This window comes from Penaeus japonicus, unplaced genomic scaffold (assembly GCF_977035675.1).
Source record: "Penaeus japonicus unplaced genomic scaffold, GWHDUDI00000001_assembly GWHDUDI00000008, whole genome shotgun sequence".
Lineage (NCBI taxonomy): Eukaryota > Metazoa > Arthropoda > Malacostraca > Decapoda > Penaeidae > Penaeus > Penaeus japonicus.
Window position 1 is genome coordinate 12982390 of NW_028234410.1, and position 2500 is coordinate 12984889.

At 35.1% G+C, this 2500-nt stretch overlaps 1 protein-coding gene across 1 annotated transcript in view; it reads left to right on the forward strand.

Annotated features, from left to right (window-relative positions):
- Positions 1-2500, forward strand: part of LOC122263231 (recQ-mediated genome instability protein 1) — a 7050-nt gene that overhangs the window by 3643 nt on the left and 907 nt on the right. Inside the window, exons 4-5 of the mRNA XM_086539084.1 lie at positions 1-188; positions 828-953. The exon at positions 1-188 is cut by the window's left edge and continues 679 nt beyond it. Coding sequence (XP_086395210.1) covers positions 1-188; positions 828-953 — 314 coding nt within the window. The remainder of the gene's footprint in view (positions 189-827; positions 954-2500) is intronic.

Sequence of the window (2500 nt, forward strand, 5' to 3'; positions counted from 1 at the left end):
AAACTTCTGCATCACAACCATTAGCATCAAAGTTGAGAAAAGCATCATCAGGCAAGATCAATGAATTCAAAGCTCCAGGAGCTCCAGTTAGCAAAAAGCAAGAACACAGAAGTGTGGCTGACACTGTCAAATTAGAGCCACCTTTCAGCTATTTGTGCTTCTTGCCAGAAAGGCCTGCTGTTTCAAAGGTTTGTTAAACTTACTAACTGCTTCCAGAAAATTAAATGTTGAGCATTTATTTTGCATTGTAATTTTTTAACAAATGAATTGAGCCACCCTTCACATAGTTTTTCATAGTTTGAAACACATGATAAATCAACTACGATAAACAAACTCCATAAAGAACGGCACCTTACTTGGAATTTTTATTGTCATTAACTCAGTTTATTGACATTGGATATCAAATTAAAATATAGTGAGCACTGATGATTTCAATTAAATGCAATACAACATGGTAATATAGTATTGCATACTGCATTAATATGACTTATTAACTGAATATGCCAGTATGACTATTCATATCAGATGTTCTATAAAAGAAAAAGCCTACTTCTATCGTTTAACAGTTTTCAGTTAGCAATTATCTTCTCTTGCTTTCTTATATAGGGGCATAGGAATATTTTAAATGTCCATACATAAGTACCATAACTAATGTACTTAGGTTAACATAATTAGACAACGCATTTAAACAATGTTTAGACATTTTGAAGATTTCCTTTTTCTTTATCTCCTTTCAATTTATCTTTTTAAACTGAATCTCCTCTTTTTTCATGAAGCACTAATTAAATTTGTTTGATATTCTCTTCTAACTTTACAAAACATTTCAGGAAATTGTTGTAAAGGGTTTCATTATGACACTGACATCACGACTAGAACAGGTGGAGGGCAAGTGGAAGCTGACAGTCATCATCAATGATGGGACAGCTTCCTGTGAAGTGGATATTGAGAACCAGGTCAGTATCAGAGGAATTTACTTTCAGTTGGTCATTTTCAAGGTCAAAACTTGATGAAAAGAACAAGAAATAATAAGAATAAGAAAACCTCTCCAGCCATTCATCCCCTGAGGCTACAGCCAGTTGCAATGCACATGATCACCTGGTGTACCAACCACACAAAAAGCCATGATATCGCATCTCCAGCGGGAAGCCGTACTGGGCCACCACATGATATCATGTCATTCTGTGTTAATGAGTTTACCCATTGCCGACAGGCTGCCTAATGACCTAACTTTTCGTCAAGGTGGGCGGTCTATGACACTAGCGGCACCAGCTGAAAATTAGAGGGATGGGGAAAGGGTTTTCTCCGCCCTCCATGTAGCGCAGACTAGCCCAAACAATATTTTTCCATAAATCCATCATAAAAGGCAAGTTTAGGCTGATTTTGGAACCCTGTATCTCTAGAGCTAGCACCGTTACAGAAATAGTACTTCATGACTGTGTGCGCACTTCAACTGTGAGTAGATCCCGATGACACGTCATGCACGCATTGACACCCATCTCTTAGGCCTAATCGGTGCGGACATGTATGTCATGACACTCGTACACAATGGGTTAAGATTATGATAGCATGATATGTACTTTTAAAGATGGTAAAACCATAATGTTTTGAAAATGCCATTTGATTTAGTAAAATAGTTTTGGAAGAAGTGTATTTGTCCTAAGATTCTACACTTTGATACTTATGCACCCATATTTTATAAAATATCTATCATAATATCTAATGACAATAATTATGATATGATTATCATTGTATGTAATTATTGATATTATTTTTATTATTGTTCTTTCATTGTAATTATCATAATCAACATTGTCATCTTTGTTGAGTCCTTTCTTCATTATTACTATTAAATTAAATCTTGCTGTATTACTGTAGTACTTATCATCAGTATGATTATCAGCATAATTATGAACTTGACTGCAGCAGCTGAGCTAAAATTATATTTGTTAGGTTGATGATGGCTGGTGTGATTTTATGTATTGCTTTTTCAGAGGCATAGGCATGTTTAAGTATCTGAGCTGGAAATGTGCTAGAAAAGTTACCCAGAAAGTGTGAGTCAGTTCACAGACACTATCTGGTATTTCTTAACTTTGGTCAGCCAACCTCTCTCAGTGTTTGAAAGCTGAGTGAGTAATGTTGTTTGAGGAATTTTAAAGGTTATAGGAGGCCTGGGAGGAATATCACTTAGGTACTCTCCAGAGGTGGAATGATTCCAGAAGCTACTTAGAATTCATCTAAGATAATTATGTTTAATAATTGATTGTATTTTACTTCATTTTCATATGTTATGAAAAATATTTTTTATTTATGATATATATAATTTAATACCCATAAAGATGGCCTTTCTTTTATGCTCCAAGCTGCAATTTTTCATGATCCCGTAAGGTGTTTTTCTGACCTGCTGCAGACAAAGTATGTAAACAGTCAGTCAGATTCAATTCAGATTATTCCCAATTTGAACATGGCTTGACATTATCACACTATACCCCATGTGTTGGAT